Here is a 21,974-nt window from a genome sequence, read left to right on the forward strand (position 1 = left end):
CGCGCTATCTCAGAGTCCACATTTCTTACATCCAGCACATTACTTCCATGTCAAGCATCGATAATTACGTGGTCAATTTGGTTCTGCGTGGAGTGGTCATTAGACACCCAAGTCTATGTCGTGTTGTCCTATTGTCGGTCTTAGGTTAGGTTCTTTTCCAATTTCTGCGTTGAAGTCTCCACAGATTATTTGCATGTCTTGTTTCGGGATTTTCTCAAGCGTTCCTTCAAATTGTTCATAGAAGTAATCTGTAATATGTTCGTCTTTATCTTCTGTCGGAGCATATGCGGATATAATTGAGCTATTGTACCATTTTCCTTTCAGTCTAATATAACAAAGTCTTTTACTAATGGGCGTAAAACTTATAATACTATTCAGGTATTCTTCTCGTACTACGAAACCTGTGCCAAATTCGTGTTTTTCTTTCTGGTTTCCACTGTAGAAAATTACCGCCTTGTCTATTTTTATGTTTCCCGTGTCTAGCCACCTTAGTTCTTGTATTGCCGTAATGTTTATTTCTACTTTTTCTAACTGTTTTATTGCATGTATAGATGCTTCCGTCCGGTACCAACTTAGAACATTCTATGTTCTAACATTCAAAGTTCTTTTCCATTTTTCCATTACGATTGTCGTTTTCCATATGTATCTGTTCGATTCCGAGGGAAACTTGCAGTTTTCATAACAGACTGTTTTTTATAAGGGCAGGTTGTTGGCCTTCCGCTTAACCCTCCTCCTTTATCCGGGCTTAGAATCAGCAAGAAAGACTGTTAAGCTACTCAATCCACTCAACAGTCATTTCAGGCGGAGATGAGAGCGCGCGTCAGAAAAGCTAGATCTACCGTCAACCGGATGAAGGCCTTCTTTAAGAGCCACAACCTTTCTCTTAGTATAAAAGTAAAAATTCTGCGTGTAAAAATTCTGCGTTGCTATGCTCTCTATCCGTTTTTATGGTGGTGAAGCTTTTACCTTGAACATAGATATGTACAGAAGATTGAAAGCATTAGACCAAGTCACAAATAAGAAGGTACTCAGAAGAATGAAGAAGAATCAAGAAATAGGTTCTCATTCATTCTTCTTTAGGTGCCGTGTCCATATTAAGACGTTTGCCATCATCATGTTTACAATTTCCGGAAACCGTTCTCGATTGGCTTTTGCGCGAAATAATTCTGCTACTGTGGTACCATCTAAGTAGAAGTACTAACCATCATCAAATTTTGAAAGTTACAATACTTCAGACACATTATGTGAAATGAATCTAGCTATGCCTTCTTACAGGCCATTCTGAACCATTTATGCCAATCTCAAATAGGTAGGAAGGTGGTACACAGTGAGACGCGGTACACAGTAAGAGAACCAATTTAAATTTAAAAGTTTTCTTCCATTGGCCTCGCCAATCTACTTAAGGAGGGCTATTACATCACAGATGTCACTACTGTTGTTATTTTTGCAATATGGCGTATAGTGTAAATGTATTTAACTAAAACGTGTTTTGATAGCATAAAGTTACATTTAGACCAATATTCACAGAAATATTTTGCTGAAACTATAAGCAGTTATTGAGTGATCTCAGCTGAATATTGGCGCATCAGGTGTTGTGAACAAGGTATGTTGTTGTTTATAACTTATAACTTGTTCTACTTTTTCAGAATGGTAAATTTCAAAATAACGTCCAACAGTACACAGTGAGACAAGCATTACTGGTACATAGTGGGACTGTCTCACTGTGTTCCACAAATGAATATTAATACAATTAAATGAATATAATAATACTGTTTTTGTTGCAGATGCCTAGAAAACTGAATGTTTCACGCAAAATTGGTAAAACGTCTGCTGAACAGATGTCCAATGCTGTTAATGCTGTCATTGATAGAATATGTTTATTAAGAGAAGCCGCACAACAGTTTGATGTCAAATTTCAAACCCTTCAGAGATATGTGCAGAAGAAAAGATATAATCCTGAAAATTTACCAATCATTATGCAACCAAACTATTCAATGAACAAAATTTTTACAGATGAACAGGAAGATATTCTGTATAACTTCCATAAAACTTGCAGTCATATGGCGTACAACCTAACCACCGTAGCTGTAAGACGCATCGCATTTGATGTAGCTAACGTAAACAAATTGAAGGTACCAAAATCATGGACAGAACGTAGAATGGCCGGTATCAACTGGCTTCGTACATTTATGAAAAGAAAAAAGTTGAGCATACGATAACCGGATTCATGTAGCTTGGCATGCTTAACTTCTTTCAACCGATACAGCGTTCAGCTGTTTTGTGATAATTTTCAAAACATCCTTAACCAATTCCCTATTTTAAAAGGAAAAAGACAGTTAATATTTGATTTCACGTAACGCGCTATCTCAGAGTGCTTATACGTATTTCACCTTAAAAGGGATCATCAGAGGCGGATATTCACAGACACTCTGAACGTCTTTATCAACGTCTGTTTTGCCTTGCAATTCTTAGAAGCATAAATTTAAGTTCAACAAATTAGTTTACGGATGTATCCTATTTTAATTTAGAGTTCACGTATTTTTAATCTTGATAAGACTAGCACAAAAACTGTCCACGACCCCAAAAAAGTTGTGACTGAAAAAGGCATTAAACAAGTAAATAGCTTGCACTAGTGGTGAATATGGTGTAGTAGTTACCACCTGTTGTATAATATTCGCCCTTAGCACATACTGTCCACCAGTAATGGTGTTTCTACGTAAATTCTTTGAAGGGAATATGTTTAATAGAGCACCTCGTGGTACCTTGGGACTAGCTAACCCTTCAGGCTGGATGACAACAGAACTTTTTTTACAAGTTTTGGAAGATTTTATCAAATACAGCACGCGCTATCTCAGAGTTCCGTCGCTGCTAATATTTGATAACCACGAGAGCTTCGTCACAGTGGAAGTAGTCATGCAGGCTCAAGAAGCAGGTGTCCATATTTTGATGTTGCCCCCATATTGTAGCAACAAACTCGAGCCCTTAGATGTGGCTGTCTTTGGGCCTTTCAAGGCATATTATAATGCTGCATGTGAGGCTTGGCTACTAAATCATCCAGGAGAGCCAATCACAATATACAATACCGCTGAGTTGGTTGATACAGCACACGATAAAGCTCTCTTACCTCAAAATATTCTATCTGGCTTTGAAAAAGCAGATATATGTCCCATCAATTAAAATGTTTTAAGAGATAACGACTTTCTTGGATCGGCAGTGACAAATCATTCTATAGAAATTATAGAAGAGAAGTCCTTTAGTAACGTCCTTTCAGAACCATCGGCTGTAAACTCTGTTCCTCTAGATCCAAGTCCTGAAACACCCTCTAAAACTATCAAAGAAAATAAAAATTTCATTTCACCAGTTGCTAGGAGGCTAAGGCCAAGGGAAGAAAAGTTAATAGGAAGCCGATACAGAAGAAGAAAAGTAGGATCCTCACAAGCACGCATGAAAAAAATGCGCCCGAAGAAAAACGGAACCAGTTGGTTTCTTCGACAATGAAACAGACAGTTACACGTGTTGTAGATATTGAGAGTTCTTCGGTTGAAAGTGAACCAGTTTTTAATTTGGGAGATAGTGATAATAACGATGATTCATGGATAGGACCAGTGGATGATGAAGCATTTGACTGAAATCGTGACTCTGCAGAGGGTGACTATGTTTTAGTGAGATTCAAAGAAAAGTCCAAAAATATATTTCACGTGGAACTTGTTGTATCGTGCAACAATTCAGAAGTAGAGGTCAATTTTATGCGCAAAATAACAAAATAGGTGCCTCGTGTTTTATATTTCCCACTGTTCATGATATTGCTTTTGTGGAGATCAGATTTGTTCTTACAAATCCAACGCCATTTCGCAATAACAAGAGGCTGACAGCATCTTACAATATATTTGAAATAAATTTTGGTCATCTAGATGTTCGCTAATTAGCTTTCATTTCAGACATCAGCTCTTATGTTCTTTGGGAAATATAAAGTATTTTACGAAGTTATATTGACTATTATTTTAATATATGTGGAATATATCACGTGTCTCACTGTGTACTAGTAACATGTCTCAATGTGTACCAGGGGTGGTACACACCCCTGGTACACATTGAGACCTGGGTTTTAAATTAAAACTACAGGCCTTTATATTTGTGAAAGTGATACATAAAATACCAAAAATCATTATGGCTAAAGCTGTCAGTTCTTATCGATGATGAAAAAAAATTATATCGCCAATAATTCATTTTTTGTCTCACTGTGTACCACCTTCCCCTATCTTAGAAATGAGATTTTTGTATGCTTCGACCGTCTCATCTAGCGTCTTACCTCGTTTTTGTTTTTGGGTAGTTTGTTTTTTATTTTCGGAAATGCAAAGAAATTGCGGTGCCAAATCAGAACTATAAGCCATATAAGAGTTGGCTTTGTCCTAATGCAATAGGTTGCGATGATTACGGTTGTTTTTGCAGGGTTCATCCATCACCTCTGGCAAAAAAATAGTTGTTTGTTTGCAAATAGTTGTTTGTTTGCGAATAGAAACCATTCCGCATTGACCTTTCTATCAGTTCATTGAAATTGTATATTTTTTAGGCCTTTAATTTTCTTAGAGGAAGGTGCATTTCTTAGAGGACACAATTTTTTGTTCGTGTTTTGGAAGGGTAAGTATAAGCTTAACTTCAAGTTTGTGGGGTCACCACCCTTGTCCCTGGTCAACTTGGAAAAAGGGGTGCAAAGTGTTTTGGGCTTTATCTTGTAAATTAGTAATCTGACAGACAATTTCTAGTAGATATTATTTGTAGCGTATTGAATTGTGTTCAAAGCGGGATATAGTATATTTACGTATAGTAGGATAAGATGGTCAAAAGTGCTCCAGCACCGATCAGCACACCGCAATTTGAGAATTTGTAAGTTACAAATGATTATTTTAACAATTATGAAAATAGATGGAAAAGCATATATCTAACTATCTGATTTTGAGGTGAGGTAAAAAGAACTGCGAAAAGGATAAAAAAAACGTAATATTTTTGAATTTTATCTTTATAAAAGAGTTAAATGGGGACTTTTACAATGAATTTTGATAATGTGGAAGAAAACAATGTTAAAAAATGTTGAATTTCCAATTAAGTTTTGAGGTTATGTGAAAATAAATCAGTAAAAAAAACGGGTTTTTTGATTTTTTGATGCTTTCCGCTAAGAAATTAAAAATTATGCCTTGGCCATTTAAAAGAACGAAAAAAAAATACATAAAAAATTACTATTTAAAAGTTAGACAAAAATTATTACCATAACCTAAAAATTATTGAAAATTTCAATGATTTTTCTGACCTCAATTTTAGTATAAAAATTTAAAAAAAATCAGGCTATTTTGTATTCGAAAGATACATCTTCATGAATTTTTTTAGATATTTAAAGCAATATTGCGTCCAGAAAAAAATAATGTCGAAAAAAGTTTCTTTTTACATTTAAGAGGTTCTATGGGCCCTGGGAAGCTAAAAATTTGTATGAAGTCATGTTTTTATATGCTTTATTAAAAGCACAAGTCGCGGTGCTAATCGGTGCGGGGCCACTTTTGACCATCTTATCCCGCTATAGCTTTATTCGTATTACTTTTTACCGTAACTATAAATTAAAAAAGTTATTAACAATAATAAGTAAAAAATTTTAAACAAATTTTCTTTTGGGCCTTATAACTTTTATTCTGGTGATTTTACAACAAAATGACATCAGAGCAAAAGTTTAGAAACTTTTTCAAAAAATAATTTTTACTACAAATTTGTTTAATTTAATAAAGAAATGCATAATGTGAAAACAACGCTAAGAGAAACGACTTCTCAACATATACTATTAAAAAGGCTCATAATGCCCAAGAAAGAATTAAGGACCCAACAGAAGATGCAAAACCGATTGCAAAAGCCATTCCACCATATGTAAACCGTACAACAGAGAAAATACGGAGAGTGCTAAGTAAACACAAAATGGAAACGATATTTAATACCGACAGAAAAATCTTAACTATTTTACCATCCATTAAAATAATGATTTTTATCAAAACCAAAAGTATTCAACGCGGGATCAAATGCGGAAAACCACAGATAGCATATATATATATATATATATATATATATATATATATATATATATATATATATATATATATATATATATATATATATATATATGTATATATATATATATATATATATATATATATATATATATATGGCCTAACTTTTTTTTCTAGTCACTTTACAATAATATTATAAATGTTTTTTAAAAAACAATTTTCACTATAAATTTCATAATTTTGTGGGTGTTACAGAGCTCCGAATTTGAATGGGTTCCTAATTAATCGTAAGAATACGATAAAAACAAACCGTTACACCTAGCTATTATAAATATATTTTTTTTATTCATATTATATTAAATTAAGTTATCATTTTCTTAACATTCCTATGTTTCATAATAATTTATTATCGACCCTTTCCGCCACCACAAAACTTACCCCACCTCGTGCATCGTACGTAAAAGCACCAACCGACAGAGATAAAGTTTAATAAGAGCGCCGTACCAAAATTATCTCAAGAAAAATTTCTTGGTAATGAAACGAACAAACCAAACTTAAAACCTTCTTAAAATTGCTATATCAGAAGTGGATTTTAGTGTCGACCAGGCTGAATCTGATGCAGATACAGTCATCATCCATTCTGCGCTTGCTTCATTTCAATCTTATAATTCTGTGACTGTCATAGTAAAGGATATTAAGATTATTTTCTTGTTTATGGCATTAAAAAGAAAGCAGTCCAATGTTGTGTGTCCAAAGTGTCCAGTTTTTTTAACCTTTTAAAAGGGTGTCTCATCAATTATACTGTCTTGCAAGTTATATATATATATATATATATATATATATATATATATATATATATATATATATATATATATATATATATATATATATATATATATATATGATTATATCATTGTAAAGAATTTGCAGTTTAACCATACTTGTTCAGGATGCGACACATTAATGTTCAATAACTTACAAGATTGTCAAACTCAAATTCAAGAAAATTTTACAGAAATATCATGAGTTAGCTAGAGGAACAGCATTATTTCTCAGTGAGAAAGCCGTGCCATCTTTGCCCACACGGACGAACGTTTTTTCATCTTTTTGTATGGTGGAAATATAGATGATTCTCTGACAGCATAAGATACAAACGATTTGCCAAGACCGTAAGCATAAAGAACTTATTATTGCTTCCACCAACGACAGATGCAGCTCGTTTTCACAGTCTTGGAGTTTGTCACCAGGAAACACTGAGATCCTATAGATTGGGGATCGAAAAGGCAATAAAAATTTTAAATACCAATCAAAACTTTCAAATATCCAGCCCCCCTCAAATTTCTGAAACTAAGTTTTGAAGAAACCTGCAGCGGCGTTTATCATGAAAATATTAAAATTATTAATCAGAAAATTTTGAAGAGTTCGAAGATTAATTACCCATAATGACGCTAATTCTAACCCGTTCTTTCGCAAACATTCGCCTTCGATACTGAATTAAATCTTGAATAGCAGTTTGGACCAGCAAAAAAAATGAAAAAACATTACCGGAAAAACAACTTTTTAAATCTATAATTATGCTTATTATTAAGCTTGATGGGGATACCATTTAAAATTTGCGCCTCCAGATTCTAGTTCATACTTCGCCGGAAAAAAGGTTGAGAATAAAATAAGCTAATAATAACAGATGAATGTTATTTTTAATATATAATAAAATAAATATATATAATAATCGTATTCTTACGATTATTCAAGAACCCGGTCAACTTATAAAACCGGGTACTATAAAACCCAGAGAAATTATTGAAACTAAACAAATTTCTAGTAAAAATTATTCGTTGAAAAACGTTCTATATTACTCAAATTTTTTTTAATGTAAAACTAATAGAATAAGGCTCAAAGAAAATTTGTTTAAAAATTTTTAGTTATTTTTATTTTATTTATTTAACTTTTTTAATTTTTTATTTAACGATCAAAACCCTTTACACCTCTTTTTCCAAAATGGCGGTCGAGGGACAAGGGTGGCGACCCTACAAACTTAAACTTATTTATTAAAAAACCTCATTAAACAAATGTTTTAAACAAAGAAATTAAGAATTTTTAAAATCTATATTTGTTAAATGGTTGGTTTTATTAAAATATTAAACAATTCAGTAATAAGCAGACATACAATTTTATTAACCCACATACAGTAATAACGTGCTAAAGGAAGTATTCACTTCTGTCAGTACTCCCCAAGTGCCACGCACAGTTTTTTTCTTTCGGGGTTATAGATTCGGGCTTCTAGGTCTAGATTGTCAGATTTGAAAACGAAGAATTGTAGTCTTACGTTTTTCATTGGGGTATTATTTCTGCATATTTATGGAACATGGATAGTGTTTTTAGTTAAAATGATACATAGTATTATAAAATGCTTCCCATTTAAAATTAGAGCCATAGTCTAACTCAGTAGAGTAAAAAACTAAAAGATTACAAAGTTGTAAATTTTTAAAACTAATTTTAAAGCAATTTAAATATTTATGAACACTCACCAGATTCTTCGATTCCTAGGCGCTCCATTAGCCATTCAATTAAGTCATACCCTAAAAGTTATTTCGGTTAATAAATTTGATTATTTAAAAATGATTAAGTATTAAAGTCTAATTAACAATATACACTGTGTGTCAGCCAAATGGAATAAATTAGCTAATAAATAAATTAGGGAGTATTCAACAAAAAACGGTCGAACAGGTCGATTAGTATTTATAGTTGGGCATTTTTTTCCACATTTTTTTTTATACGGGGTGTATCAGATAACGGTGGCCAATACCAACTTGATTATTTTAAATAGAACACCCTATATAATAATTATTATTTAAATGGGAATAAGCCACAATTAAAGGTTAAAGTACGTTTATTGACGTTTCAATTTCCACTTCGGAAATCGTTAAAATGCCACAAGAAAATAGCTTCAGAACCTATATAATAATTAATTTTTAGATTCCTCAAATCATTTTAGACATTTTTTGAATACAATGTCCTATACCTTTCTTTAACTGTTTTGGAAATATTAAGTAAAATGCAAAAATTGTCATTTAGAAAAGAAAATTATCAATTTTCAAAAGTAGCTACAACATATTCAAAAACTTCTAAATAATACAAATTTAAACAATATTGTTAATGTAGGAGATGTTCAAAATGTTCCCCACGAACGTCTTGGCAACACCCTAACCTTGAATAGAAATTTATTCTAACGTTACTTAACATCTCAGATGTGATCGGATCTAATCGCAAGCATTATTCGTCTTCATAAGTCAGCTAAGTCAGTAGGTTTATTTTTGTATACAATACTTTTCATATATCTTCATAGAAAAAGTCTAATGGCGTCAAATCGGAGGATCATGGTGGCCATTACATCGATCCTCGCCTCCCTATCCACCGATTTGCAAATTTTTGGTTGAGGTACTGCCCGACGTGGATTTGGTAGTGGGGTCGTGGGGTTGCTGGAACTTGTGGTTTTATGGACCAGGATACAAATTGGCCAACGTTGGCACTATATTATTTTGGAGCACTGCTAAACAATTGTCGCCATTCAAATTGCCCCATATGAAAAAGGGACCTATGATCTGATCTTCAATAATTCCTGCCTACACTTTAACCTTCTCAGGGCATTGAGTATTGCCTTCTCTGATCCAGTGAGGATTTTTCCTGGACCAATAGGGCAATTGTCGCCATTCAAATTGCCCCATATGAAAAAGGGACCTATGATCTGACCTTCAATAATTCCTGCCTACACTTTAACCTTCTCAGGGCATTGAGTATTGCCTTCTCTGATCCAGTGAGGATTTTTCCTGGACCAATAGGGCAATTTGGCCGATTAGCATGACCGTGAAGAGTAAAGGTGCACTCATCAGAAAACAAAACATGTTCTGATTGGATCACATTGCTGTCTAACATTGCCATCATTTGTTCACAAAAATACGCTCTCCTGTCAAAATTATCTTCCATAAGCTCCTGAGTGTGTATACCTAATTTTGTAGGTATGCATTTTGTTTTCTTGTTATATTCGATTAACCGATGAAGAGCTAATATCGAGTACAGGGGCTGCTTTTCGAACAGATGTATGTGGGTGTTCCTCAAACTCAGGCATAACAGCCAATTTGGTATCTTGACTTATTGCACTGGCAGATTCTTTTTTTACCTTCGTGACATGGCCCAGCTCTATTTTACTAATTGTCCCTTGAGATATGTGCGGCAAATCAGGAAATGCGTCGTGAAATAAACGAGCTACTTCCATTTGCGTCCGTGTCTTATCTTCATAGCCAATCATCTGTATAACTGTAATTTTGTGCATTTCTGTTAAATGAACCATTTTTCTAGCTTGCGGTTAATGAAATTCAAACGATTATAGCACTGAGAACTACTTCTGTCAAGAAACAATAAAACATTGGCGTTTTAAACCAAAGTAAACAATATTTTGTTTGTTTTAATATCAATAAAAAGAAAGGCTTAAATACTTTTTGCTTACTTTATCATTACCAAAACCTAAACGGGCAAGAAGTATTAAGACAGTGGTAGCGACTTTCGACAAATAAATAATTTTCTTTTCTAAATGTGAATTTTTGCATTTTACTTAATATTTCCGAAACAGTCAACGATAGGTATAGGACATTGTATTAAAAAAAAAATGTTTTAAATGATCTGAGGAATCTAAAAATTAATTAATATATAGGGTGTTCTATTTAAAATAAGCAAATTGGTATTGGCCACCGTTATCTGATACAACTTGTATAAAAAGTTTTAATGGAAAAAAATGTGCAACTATAAATACTAATCGAAGTGTTCGACCGTTTTTTTCGAATACTCCCTCATTAATTTATTAGATAATTTAGCTGATACACAGTGTATATAAAGATTAAATACGAAATAAATATCTATCAAAAATAAACACGGGAAATAATTATTAAAAGTCGACCGTGGTCCCTTATTATTGCCATACAATATCTAGATATAGTTTCCAATTGTTCACATTATTTTCAAATAAACTTTGTAGAAGTATTTACCTCGTAACTTTTGACGTCGAACTCGGTCGTAAGTTTCTATTAGTTTGTTAACAAAGTTTCCTATCAACATACATTTTAACGTTGTTATTTTAGCCATTAGAATATTAATTTACAGCATAATATTGTTTGCAGTTTTCATTGGCTTATAAATGGTTGCCCGGAGAACATTTTCATCTCATAACGTTAATAATACGTAACGTCAAACGTAAAATCTTCAGTATTTTACGTTTAGGTAACTATCCAAGTAGTAGATAGTTAACTGAACGTAATTTAAAAAATTTTTATGTCATTTTTAGTTTAATAATGTTACGAAAGTTCTGTAGGATTTTTCCCACTTGCCCTGACGAAAAAGAGAATGTAACCAATAAAGTAAGTCTCCCGGTAACCAAAGATAAACAAGAAGAAGAAAGTGACGCGCTATCTCAGAGTAATCTTAAAAAAAGCCAAAAGAAAGACAATGAGTTAAAAATCATAGCCTAAAAATGGAAAAGACGCATTTGGCAGGAAACAACCAAATACAGTAGAAATATAAAGGCGTACTAGGCTCAATGGGAATCTCTGTATATTTAAAATGGTCTATTATATCGGAAGTGAAAAAGTCCCAATGGAGTCCGTAAGTTCAACCAGTAGTACTGCCAAAATCAAACAATAAAAGTATGTTGCAAGAACTTCATAGTAGACTTTCTCAAGACCATTTTGACGGACACTGGCCGGAGTTCTAGACAGATTTAGCTGGATCAATTGTGGCTGAAATTTAGAAGATTGGTGTAAGAAATATGATTTATGTAATGCTAGAAAATACCCTAGAACAAGAAGTCGTGGTAAAATGACACAATATCTTTCCGGAGAGTCTTTTGAACGACTTGCAGTGGATATTCTCGGTCAACTTCCGATGACAGAGAGAGGAAACAAGTACTTAATGGTCAAAATGGGTTCTTTTTTAATATGGCCTGAAATTGTACCCCTTCCTATCAAGAAGCGACTACAGAAGCAGAAGCATTTATAACACAATGTAACACATGTAACAAGGCATAGAGTTGCTTAAGATATACATTCTGATCAAGGACAAAATTTGAATTAGAATTATGGCAAGAATTATTAAAAATATTGGGTATTAAGAAAACACGCACTAATCTCTCCATACACAATCAGACGGAGTGGTCGAAAGACATAATATAATTGTTTGCTAATCCCTTTCAATGTTTACCCTCCCTTTCAAAATATAGGGATACTTTAATTTATCTATTCCTGTTAGCCTATAGAAGTTCCGAACATGAAGCACCTGATTGTTCTTTGTCGATGATGGAAGCATCACCGGAAGAAAAAGATGAGGAAGCATCCTCAAGATTTCATTTTCGGAAGATTACCTGTCTGCGAAGAAAAACGTTCATACCTGACGTACATTGAAAATTTAAAAAAAAATTAAAAAAAGTCTACGAATTTGCTCGGTAATATTGAGGTGAAGCTTTAAAGGCTAGGCTGAATATACAATTGTACTGGTACAACTTTCGAAAGAGGTGACCCAGTATGGTTATACATTCCCACACGTAAGAAAGGATTTTGTCCGAAACTCCAACACAACTGGGAAGACCCGTATACCGTGTTGTAGAAAATAAACAATTTAAATGGACAACAACAATTTAAATAAACAAAAAAAACCTAAGGTAGTTCGTATTAAGAGACTAGCTCCATACCATGGAACTGGTCAATCCTGTTGCCTTCAATCGATCCCTGATAGTCCAGTTATTCGAGGGTAATAACTATGAAGAAAGAAGCAGTGTTACGAAAGTTCCGTAAGGTTTATTCCACATGGAGTAAGTCCTTTCAGGATAAAGAAGAAGTATTAAAATTCTAAAATGTTCGAGATGCAAACGAAAAATTCTGAAATGCCTAGTAAAATTTGTAATGTTAGAAAAAATATATAGGTAAACAAATGTTGTTGACAGTTTGTAACAGTATTATTTTGAAGTTTATGGTTGTCATTGTTTTAAAGTTGTATAAAGTATTGTAATATTGTTGGTGTTGAATTAAGTTATTTTAAAGGGGTGTAACATTGGTGAAAGGGCTGGGATAAAATATGTTGTTTGTTGTCTGTGGTTGTGACTTCTTCACTTTCTCTAAATCTTATTTCTTTTAATTTTGGGCTAGATTTGAAAATGCTTTTCATCGCTTCATACACCTAAGCTGAGATTAATTCTTCATAATAGCGTTTTGTGGTATTTTAATCAGAGAGCTTGTTGCATTTCGATATCCTACCTCTATGAATAATTTTCTTACTTAAATTTCCTTGTATTTTCGTCGATATTATTTTTTAATAATGTGTTTATAGGATAGTATATATTGAGGCATAATAAATATTATTTCCATTATCGTTGGTTCACTTAATGTCCAAAATTACAAAATCGATAAATTTTCTCTTAAACACGACAAATGGTTTTTTCGATATAATCATTATAGTTAAACAAAAAATATTGAAACTTACCCATGAAAGCTGCAGGAATTGATGTTAGAAAGAGTTTTTGACTTCTGACGGGAACGCCCCCATGTTCCGTATCCTGCATTTCTCTAACCAACCCCTCCATCTATAACAAAAAAACACATTTATTGTAATAAACTTAGAAGATTAAAATACTAGATCGGTTGTAATTTAGGCACTACTGGAACAGCTGAATAGCCCGACTATAACCTAGTAACTATCCAGAGCATGATATTATAAAGGCTTGCAATGTAATTTTATAGTCATTTTTATTTGTCACAATCGACTGTAATAACATTTCTTAACAAACTCTTCGACTAACAGTACTACAAGTACCACATGTTGAAGAATTACATAATAAATACTCTGTGGGTCCTAAACAATGTTATAGACTCAATGAGAAGAAGAGTTACATTATGTAGTAGTTGACAATGGACATATACAGCATCTTTTTTGTATTTATTTATTATTGTTACTTATAATTTTTTTATTTTCTCTTATTTTTGATTAAAGTTATGTGTTATAGGTTTTGTTTATGTGTTTAAATTATAATTTTTGCAATAGCACATGGTTGACTAGATACAAGTTTAAATAATTTCAATTATTTTTTCAATTCTATTAGTCAGATACCCTTTCCCCTTCATTCCTACCCATAAGTAATTCTCAGATTATCATCAAGTAGTGTAATAGTGTCCTAACAGCAGTAATGTTTTAATAACATGCAATTGATTGAGTTTCACATAACTTTTTTGCTTAACCTTCATCGGACGGTCCTCAAAATATTACACAAAATACGTGCCGGGGTCTGAACAGACTCCACTCTTAAATGGGTGAACTATGCTTATACGAAAAAAACAACTGTACCAGTAAAACATAATTTTTATAGTATTAAAAATTTATTAGACTAAAGCATACAGATTTTCTACAAAAAACATTCTACTGCTGACGCTAACAGACTAAATAACAACTACTTACTATTTGTATAATGTACACAAACTATCTATTTTTGCGTGTTTTTGACATACAAAATTGTTACATTCTACTCATATTTTACTAGTTTTTCTGTTTTTGCCTCTATAACACACTTACATTTTTTGTTTGATCTCCTCTGAGCTCAGTAATATTCAAAAGTTCTGGGAATACATCTGCCATATGACGCTTTTTATTCTCTTCGATGTGCTTATTTTTATAACGTCTGAAAACGTATTCCTTTATACGTCTGAAACGTGTTACTTGCCCAGTGCCAAAATATACATTTTACGCTTACTCATATTCTGCTTTCTCCAATCAGGATATTTTAGTAGCTACAATTTATAGGAATTATTACCTGGATCATCAATAAAATAAGAGAATATAGCCAACAGTTTGTTTCTCTTTGTACTGTATATTCTTTAGCTAACTTATCGCTTGTATCGACGGCTCCTTTCGTTTTGTTGTAATGTCGAATAATTTCAGGTTTATAGGACTGTTCTTCGCCAGCCACTTTGTCGTCACTTGAAAGTAAGATGACTGCAGTTCTTGGTTTTGGAACATAAGAGACTAAAGTTCGATGTTTTCTAAAAGCAAACATACTTGAATAATCTGTTTTATATGATGCTGGTAGAAACTCTTAGATAGAGTTATATTCTTCTCCCATAACTTATCCGCAAGTTGTAAACTCATAAAAAATTGTCAGTTATTATTCCATACCCTCCTTAGAAATGGTCTATTAAGTCTAGAAAAACTCTTTGGCCATGAGCTTTTTTCACCTTGTGACCTTGTTTTCCTAAAAATTATTAGATTTAAAAATTTGCTTGTTTTCTTATTGTCGATTCAAAAACTGACCCCAAATAAATTTGCATGTTTAAAATAAAAGAAGTAGTGCAGTCTACCGAGTTGTCCGTAAGTAGTCCCCGACATCGGACTCCCAGGGTGCAAAGACCCTATTTGGAAGCCGAGACCAGACTAAGGCCGAGAGCAAGAAAATGTCCCCTATTTATAAGTATATTAGTATTTTTATGGCATTTTCAGATAACTGTTGGTTCATCTTGCTCTATGCTTTGATCAATAATAAGGTCATTTTCTTATTCTACCTCTATTACATTGTCTTCATCTTCTAAATCATTTGCTGTATCCTCATTGATATCAAGCTCTGGATCATTACTTTCAAGTAAACGTAAAAGTTCATCTTGCTTTTGGCTAGATATAAATGAAACGTAACTCATGTTCAGAATTTTATGCACTATTTACAAATACGACAAGAAACCAACTACCACTGGAACTCAATATATTTATATTATTTCGTTAAATTTTATCGCAGTTCGGGGGAATTCCCCATTTAAACATGTAAAACTCTTATACAAAACGATAGTACACTCATAGCCGGTACTAATCCGTAAAATCCATGGGATTACCACATTATTACAACTTTATTAGAATTAATTTTATATGACATAAAAGGCTGGCCGGGGTATTAGGAGACCCCAGCCTATAAAAATGAAGTTTAAATTTAATTCTAACCATTAAATGTTCTTGTAGGCATAATTTATTATCAATACAATATACAAACTACAGATAAATGAAAGACTGTTAATCAAAAATTAAGATCTCTAAAGTAACAGCCAAAAATTAAAGGGTTTGGTGCAAAAAACCGGTCAAAGACCATTTGAGACATTGAGTTTATGGCATTTCTTGCCTTCAAACATACCTCCGCACCTCCGCACATGTGTAAGAAACTCAATGTAGAGAAAAGTGGATGGTTATTGCACCAAAAATGTTAATAGCATAGTCCTTAGGATCAATGGTATTAAGAGCAATAACCGGTCATATGATTCACATGACCCAGTTTTTTGCGCACAAGGCTGAGGAAGTTCTAACCTCACATTTTCCTCGTTTTTAGTGCAGTGTGTATATTGCTCCGCGAAAAAAGCTAGTTTTACTGAGTTTTCTGGTAAAAGTGATCCATACCATGATTCCGATAATAGTTATGCTGACCACATTATGTAGTGGAAGAAGAAAGTGGCAACAAAAGAAGCAAAAAGTATGACTTAAACAACGATAGCAAAAAAGGTATTTTAAGATAAGAGGAACAAAGTTTGTGGTTCAGGTTTAAATCAGGGATGAATTCCAAAGCATGTAACTGTAAACGAATCAAATGATAAGTCAAGCAGCACAACTGATTAAGGCAAGTTATTTAGTTTAGTTTTATATCTATGCACCACATTTATATATGTTTTATTGTAGATGACACTACAGAAAGGCGCTTTGAAGAAAATACTAAGAAACGCAAGTGAACTCCCCAAGCTAGGAAAAGAAATATTAGAAAATTTCAAATAAATTCTGGAAAATAATACAAAACTAGTAGTGGTAAATCTATTGCAGTAAAGAAACAAAGATCCAGGTGTGAGTATTCTAGCCGGTGGTTTGAAAAAATGACGGAAATGGAAAAAGATGCAATATTTACATTTTATGCAATGGGAGATAAGAAAATTTAAGATAGTTATTTGGGGTCGCTCATAGATGTAAGAAAAGTATCTAAAAGAGAAAAACCAGCGTACGTGGAACGAAGAAGTATTCTTATCGCTATAGTGTTAAAATGGGTACAAAATCTGTAAAAGTGTGTCGCTCAGCATTTTGTAACTTATATGCGGTTCACAAATCAAATAGTATTGAAAATGGTAGTCAAAAGCTTTTGGTGTTGTGCTTGAAAAGAATTCCCGTGGTAAACACCATAATCGACCAAACAAAAATCAGAAAAATATTGTGAAACAGATTGAGGAGCACATAAAGTTTTTAGATAGAGATAGAATAGAGATTTTTTTTTGGCATAGACTTTTAGTCATTCAGCCAGACTCAACATGGAAGAAATTGTTGTTTGAGATTATATTAAAATAAATATACAAAACAATAAACAGTAAACAGGGTCACTATCTTCTCGCCTAGGGGCCCATCAAGGTATTTTTACCAGGTCACGGTAAGAAAGGAATTTAACAATTGGGTTAAAAACAAAGGTTACGTTATTAACTATGCATAATTATTTACATGGTTATTTTACTATCTTTTAAAAACATAACTAAGGCATCATACACTGTTCTCGAGTCTAGTGATAGTCAGTACTGAAGGTTCTAAGAGGCTAATATATTATGTTTATTTAAATTATTTATTAATTTGGATAAAATTATAGTATTTCTGGTACAACTGAAAATATTATGATCTAGGTTTGCTTCTTCTGTACAAAAATTACATTGATCATTATCTAAAACCTTAAGTTTAAATTAAATGTTTGGGATAACAAGAATGTTTAAATCTCAGTCTAATGATCGTGGTAACATTTTCTAGGTACATGAAAAACCTTATACCAAGGAGTTTTAGGAATATCTGTTTAAAGAGAAGTGTATCTATTTGGATAACAACGGAATATTCCTTCCATATATTATTCCACCTTTAGTATAATCTTAATTTTAAGGAAGCCAGAAAGTTGCAAGCCGTGATTTTATACCAAGTTTCTCTACCAGACAAAATACTTTCTCTTGCTAATTGGTCTATATATTCATTATTTTCCAAACCTATATGTGCTTTAATCCAAACAAAGAGTACATTTTTCCCCTTGTTACTAACTTTTGTTTGATATCCTTAATTTTGTAAATATAAGGGTAACTGTACATATTTGGCAATTCCAGTTTCCCAATAGAGGTCAAAACTGATAAAGAATCTGATAATATCACTATATGGTCCGAGTTACTTTATATTGCATAAAGTAACGCCTCATATATTGCAAGAGCTTCTGCTGTAAAAATAGAGGTCTGGGAGTTCAACTTAAATGTGCGTTATATTCGGTCCAACGGGATAAAAAAAAGCGCATCCGTTTGATGATTTGGAAGCATCGGAACTTGATTTAAAAAAAATATGATCCCGAGAAATATTGTCTGTTAAAAATGCACGAAAAAAATAAAACCTACAGTTACGTATGATTACTATTATAGGTATTTCATATATCATTTTAATTTGTCATTTGGTTATCCGACATCGGACACTTGTGCTTCTTGTGATCTGTTGAAAATACAAGTTGATGCTGCTTCTACGGATGAACTTAATCACCAACTGAACGTTCAAAAAGAACTTTATCTCCGGAAAGCCCAAGCGTTCTACGATTATTTATAAGAAAAAACTGAAATGGCACAAATCTACGAAACTGTGGACACTGTTTGTTTTGGATTATCAGGAAAATTTGCCATTTCCTGTTTTGGACTACGGGGGAAATATTTTATGCTAGGCATATTTGGGTTTACCATCAGCTTTTTTACATAATAAATCAGTCAGTTATATGTTTGACGAAACAGTTGCTAAGAAAGGCTCCATAGAATCTGTATCGTTTTTGTGGCATTTTATACAAAAGTATATTAAAAGTTCTGTTACTGTTCTGCATATATTTACTGACAACTGTGGGGGGTCAGAACAAAAATGCTCTTATGATTCATTTTCTTTCAACTTTAGCCAAGAACGAAAGATTTTCAAAAATAGTTTACCATAGTACACCAATAGTACCCGAGCCAGGTCACAGCTTCTTACCGTGTGACCGAGATTTTGTTCTAACAAACTTTGCTTTACGGTTTTGAGGCATTGACTCTTAAACAGAGGAATGTTAAAATTTTAAAAGCTTTGAGATATGGTGCTACCGCCTTATACTAAAAATAAGTTGGGTGGATAAAATTATAAATGAAGAGGTAATAGGCAGAATAAATAACGATCCAGAAGTTAGACTGAATATAAAAAAGAGAAAACTTGAATACTTAGGCCAAATGATGAGAGGACAAAAGAACACATTCCTACAAAATATAATACAAGGAAAAATCCAAGGACGCAGAAATCCAGGCCGTAGAAGAATGTCCTGGATGAGAAATTTAAGAGAGTGGTTTGGCTGTACCACTAATGAATTATTTAAAAAAGCAGTAAATAAAATTAGAATCGTCCTAATGATATCCAATCTCCGATAGGAGAGGCACTCAAAGAAGAAGAAGAAGAGATTTTGTTTTAAATCGAAGAACAGAAGCATAAGGCAGAGATTTTGTATGTATCCGAAGAATGATATTCATTAGTTGAAAGCTGTGGTAAAAAGTTTACCTGTAGAACGTGTAACACAGGACATGGTGTTTGATTTCAAAGCATATCTCGAACCTTTTTTTAAATCCGTTGTGGTTAAAAACGGCCCTTTTATTTTATCTAAATATAGATTATTTATATATGATTCTGCATCCTCTAAAAAACATTTCGGTAACTGAATTACGTAATCCTTTCTCTTTAACGCCACTACGTTAATGCTTAAATACAAGTTCAGGAATGACCCCCCTTTCGCCCTGAAAGTTCCCCCTTTTTGCCAAACATTTTATGATACAATCAAACGGGGCAGATGCTGATTGCCAAAAAATGACGATTCTGATTAGAGTGTTTTAGAATGTCCTCTTATTTTATTTTTGATTTTCTGCATTATTACAGTGATAGTATAGTAGAATTTATTATTGTATTACGTACTTTGTTGTTAGGTTAGTTCTGTTATATCCAAAAAAAAGATTTTTTTACATAATATTTTTACTATTTTTTAAGACAATTATTTTGGTAGCAATAACCGGCTATGTGGAACATTTAACATTAACTTTCAACAAAAAAATCAAAGTGAACATATACATATATTGTTATAAAAGATTAGTTTTTGGTTATACTACAAATGTAAAAATCACATAATTCAGCTATGACTAAATGACATTGTGGGGGAGCATTGTAACTGGCTACCCACACTCGAGGGTTGGAAATCTTTTGATTCCAAGCCTTACTTCAAAGGACTTTTGTATGGATGTATCTCCATAGGTTTGGTTCTTCAGTGACCGTTGAAGGATAAGGATTGTTAATGTGAGCAAATATAAGCTCCAGAGAAATAAAATCACTTTAAGTTTATCGACTTATAATTAAATATTTTAAAGTAGAGAGGCCCAACATGGCCGTAGTGTACTATACAATGTCAATAAATTCTTTCTTTATAACACATGAAAGAGAAAACCGTATGTATAAAAAACCGATTTTGGCGTAGAGAAATATTTGATACAGGAATTGAGAGTGTTTTAAAAATGCACATGCCTCAAGGGCGATGTGTGAGAATGAACTGAACTGATAATAATACTTAATGCCTAAAAGTTAATATTACTCCTCTTTTTATTTAGGTGTAAAAACTATTTAAGAGGTTGAGGCGCCAATGAGTCGGGTGTCCCGAGCAAAGCTAGATAAAGTGACTATTTTACTTATTCTACACTAAGAAAAGTTGTAACGATGCTCTGATCGTTTAACAGTTCGAACCGTGGGAGTGTCAATATTTGCGCATCCACTTCTACAACCTGACGGCGTAGTGGGATTCAAACGGCTATTTAAGGCGTGTGAATAGCGGAATTAGACAGTCTTGTAGCTAGCGCTCTAGGCTCCCTGACTCGCCGGTGTAGTAAACCTGCGGGCCATTCTGGACAGAGAGAGTTCCGTATTGAGGATCATATTCTGTCCCTAACCAAGCGGAACCCATCGGTATTGCGTAGTGAGCATTACCGCGGATCTGCACAGAACCAACCGGGACAGAGAGATTTCCGTATTGAGGATTATACTCTGTCCTTAGCCAAGCGGAACCCGTCGGCATTGTGTATTGAACATTGCCATGGGTCTGCACAGCTAAATATTTTGTTTGCGAGCATATTCGGAGCTTTCGCTGAATTGAAGCGAAAGCGAGTATAAATCTGCGCGCGATCGATTTCCCCCATTTCGTTTCTTATTAGTAGTACTAATTAATTTTTTTCTTTTATAGACGTTCGCCGAGGACTTCGTTCATCACGGGATCCAGTAGAATTCGTTTTAGTTTTATTCATTGTATAAGTATACAACGTAGAATTCCTTTTATTTTTATTTATGGTAGATATATTTAAATTAATAGATTTATTTTTACTTCAAACCTGTGTTTTACTGAGTCTGTCGCCCCGAAAGAGCTACCCATCACAAACTGGCGCCCGAGCAAAATTAATAACATGCCGACAGATAAAGAGACAGACTCAGTAACAGGTACGTCGTGGATAAACCGTCTTTGCAAAGAGGAATTGCAGAGCGAGGCCGAAAAATACGGCTTAGATCCCAAGGGAACCGTTGACGAATTGAAAGCACGACTCAGAACTATTTTAAAAATCGCGAGGAAGCGACAGGAACAATCCCAAAAGAAAAAACGTCCAAGGGAACAGAATCCGACACACTGGCCAGGAAATTTCGGGCATCCGAAGACAATTAAAGGAATTAACAATAAAGAAACAATGGGGCAACCAGAATTGCTAATCAAGTACGAAAGTGGAACACACGCTTCGACAAGAAACATTCGGATGCAATAGAATTCTTAGAGAGGACTCTGAGATAGCGCGT

General features: G+C 33.4%; 1 protein-coding gene across 1 annotated transcript; it reads left to right on the forward strand.

Moving 5' to 3' along the window:
- The first annotated feature begins 2,736 nt into the window (after positions 1 to 2,736).
- Positions 2,737 to 3,177, forward strand: LOC140431908 (uncharacterized). The gene has a single exon (XM_072519776.1). It carries the CDS (start codon positions 2,737 to 2,739, stop codon positions 3,175 to 3,177), a length of 441 nt encoding a protein of 146 aa, XP_072375877.1.
- Positions 3,178 to 21,974: the final 18,797 nt, after the last annotated feature.

Source organism: Diabrotica undecimpunctata, unplaced genomic scaffold, assembly GCF_040954645.1.
Source record: "Diabrotica undecimpunctata isolate CICGRU unplaced genomic scaffold, icDiaUnde3 ctg00002252.1, whole genome shotgun sequence".
Taxonomy (NCBI): domain Eukaryota; kingdom Metazoa; phylum Arthropoda; class Insecta; order Coleoptera; family Chrysomelidae; genus Diabrotica; species Diabrotica undecimpunctata.

Coding starts and splice junctions, on each gene's coding strand:
- LOC140431908 (XM_072519776.1), top strand. CDS start 2,737: ATGTTTAATAGAGCACCTCGTGGTACCTTGGGACTAGCTAACCCTTCA.